The sequence below is a fragment of the Plasmodium inui genome (genome assembly GCF_000524495.1).
Source record: "Plasmodium inui San Antonio 1 unplaced genomic scaffold supercont1.2, whole genome shotgun sequence".
NCBI lineage: Eukaryota > Apicomplexa > Aconoidasida > Haemosporida > Plasmodiidae > Plasmodium > Plasmodium inui.
Window position 1 is genome coordinate 1,446,555 of NW_008481836.1, and position 2,738 is coordinate 1,449,292.

General features: G+C 40.0%; 1 protein-coding gene across 1 annotated transcript in view; it reads left to right on the plus strand.

The window, feature by feature from the left end:
- Positions 1-1,276: 1,276 nt before the first annotated feature.
- Positions 1,277-2,738, plus strand: part of C922_00769 (hypothetical protein) — a gene marked incomplete at both ends in the record, with an annotated part of 8,513 nt that continues 7,051 nt past the window's right edge. Inside the window, one exon of the mRNA XM_008816381.1 lies at positions 1,277-2,736. Within this exon, the coding sequence (XP_008814603.1) occupies positions 1,277-2,736 (1,460 nt within the window). The remainder of the gene's footprint in view (positions 2,737-2,738) is intronic.

Consider the following 2,738-nt stretch of genomic DNA (forward strand, 5'->3'; position numbering starts at 1 on the left):
ATTGTTACGTTCACCAATTGTTACGTTCACCAATTGTTACGTTCACCAATTGTTACGTTACCCAATTGTTACGTTCACCAATTGTTACTTTCACCGACTGTTACCTTCACCAATTGTTACCTTCATCAATTGTTACCTTCACCAATTGTTACCTTCACAAAACACAGAACCCCCCCTGGCTATACACACTAATCGCTATTCCTCCCTGCACAGCCTTTATATACCATAAGAAAAAAAAAATAAAATAGAAAAAGCAGTTATAGTAGCATTTCCAATATTATAATTTTTAAAAGGCGAAATTATGCACATATAATAGACGCCAAAAAGTCATTTCACTAAAAAAAAAAAAAAATTCCCATCTGATGTACAATTGTGGAAAAAGAGACTCTCTCAATCGTGAAATGCTTAATGTGCATGTTTGCACTCTCTGCTAATTTATGAAGAGAGAAGGGAACATAAAAGATGCCACGAGTGTGTATATACATACGTGTGCATGTGTACGTAGCTACATATACATAACTGCTTATATATGTATATGTTTGTGCCCATTAGCGCATGCATGCTTGCACGCTCAGTAGCAAAGTGCGAATTGCATGCTATTTTTGACTCGGTGCGTGAACAGAAAAAGTGGAAAGTTCCACTCGCACACAGGGGGATACAAAAAGAAATAATCTACTCAAATAGCACTGAGTTGTATTATATTTTAAGGAAAAAAATTTCCTTGTGGACAATCGATAGGGATATTATAGTTATATCCACCCCGACAAAGGCAATGAAACAAAAAAAACAGATTTTAAAACAAACAAACTTATCGTAGTAATCCAACTAACCCAACTGAACAAACAGAATCAACCGAACGGGCGACCCAAATTAGTGCGAAACTAACCAGAGGGAAAATAAGCATTTTTAAGCAAGGCAAATACATGCAGAAGGGCCAAATCGGCAAAATTGGAAGAATCGAAAAATCGGAAAATTGGAGAAATTGGAGAATCCAAAAAAGCGCAAAAATTGTCAAAAGCTAAAGCCTGAAGTATAGGTCATTTTAAGAAAATCCCATTTTTTCCTTCTTCTAATAAGCAAAAACAAGCGCCTAGGAGAAGGGGGATTCACCGCTGGCGACCCGCTGAGAACTGGCCTATTACCCCGTAGGTGGGTGCGAACAAAAAGCACGTAAACGGGAAAATAAAAAATATAAAACGGTAGGTAAAGAATAAGACGCAAAGAGCCATAAGGTGACAGGGCAATTAAAAAGAAAACAAAAAAGGCAAAAATACTAATGATCGAATCGATAGAAGGAATCGAAGGAATCAAAGCAATTGAAGCAATTCAAGCACCGCTGATGCAGCCGAAGAGCAACAAACCTACTGAGCGAAAGACTCCCCGGGACACTACAATGCTAGAACCTTTCCAATCTGAACACCGACCCTGTGGAGATAGCGCGACTGACAATTCGAGGCAGGGGGAATCTTTCACCCCATGCGCATCAGGCGAAAGTGGAAATGGTCCTAATGCGGTATATACCTCACAAGGAAGTGCTGCAGACATGATCAATTTAGGCATCTTAAAGAAGAGTGACCTGTCTAGAGAGGAGAAGACTTTGCACCAGCGTAATAATTTAAGCAGAGATTCAAACGAAGAAGCACCGAATTGTTACTCTCCCAAGAGAAACGGACAGAATTCGATGTTAAATAGAAGCAGAAAAGTGTCGAAGAAATCACGAACTATAAATAAAAGAACAGAAAGGAACAATCATAGGGAAATTCATAGTGAAGACAATTCCATATCTTTTAATATTGTCAGCAAAGGGAAGAAAAAAAAAGACATGAGCAGCTTCCATAAACGTAGATATAGATCGCTTCCTGCGCTTGACACAAGGAAGGAGAGGTTTTCTTTTCTGAACAGAGATGATTCTTCTACGAATAACATGTTTTTCGGCAATGTCCATAGGACTGACTCGCCTGGTCATAGTGGCAACATCCGCGCAGATCGAAATGATAACACCTGTACTCTGACGGCTAAGTCGTGTAGGAATCGTATTAGGCGTGCGCATTGTGCGAGTTATGTGCCTCCTAATGCGACTTCTAGTGAGACTGCTAATGCGACTTTCAGAACTGAGACAGAATTTACCCTCATGGAGGACCGAAACGGAAAAGATCAGGCCAACTTCAAGACTGATAATTGCAATAACGTTGACCTCAAGGACGAAGGAGACACCCACCTTAGTGAGCAAAGGGAGGGGAACGAGCACAAAGAAGAAAATTCCAACTGTACATATGAAAATGGGATTCCAGAAAAAGACAAAGGAAAATGTTCCAGGAAAAATGAAGGCCTGAAAGAGGAAAAGAAACAAACAGATGAAGATAAAGATCTGGTTGAAATAAGCTCATTGCATGATGGAACGGAAAAGAAATTGGAGTGTCCAATTGACATGGAGGAGAAGAATCACTTGAATAATCCTCCCAACGGGGGAAGACGAAGAGGAAAAAATTCTGCACCCAAAAATGGAAGCGACGTTTCTGCACGGAGGAATCCCAAAAAGGAAAGCAAATCCAACAGACAAATATGTCCAAAGGAAAACCCAGAAGAACACATGAATATTGACGATTCCAATGATTACTTGAATAACCCATGCACGAAGGAAGAGAAAGGACACGATGGGAAGGAGAACCAAATGGACATCCCATGCATTACGATCGAAGAAGCACTAGAATCTAATAATGTAGTAGGATCCTCTTCGA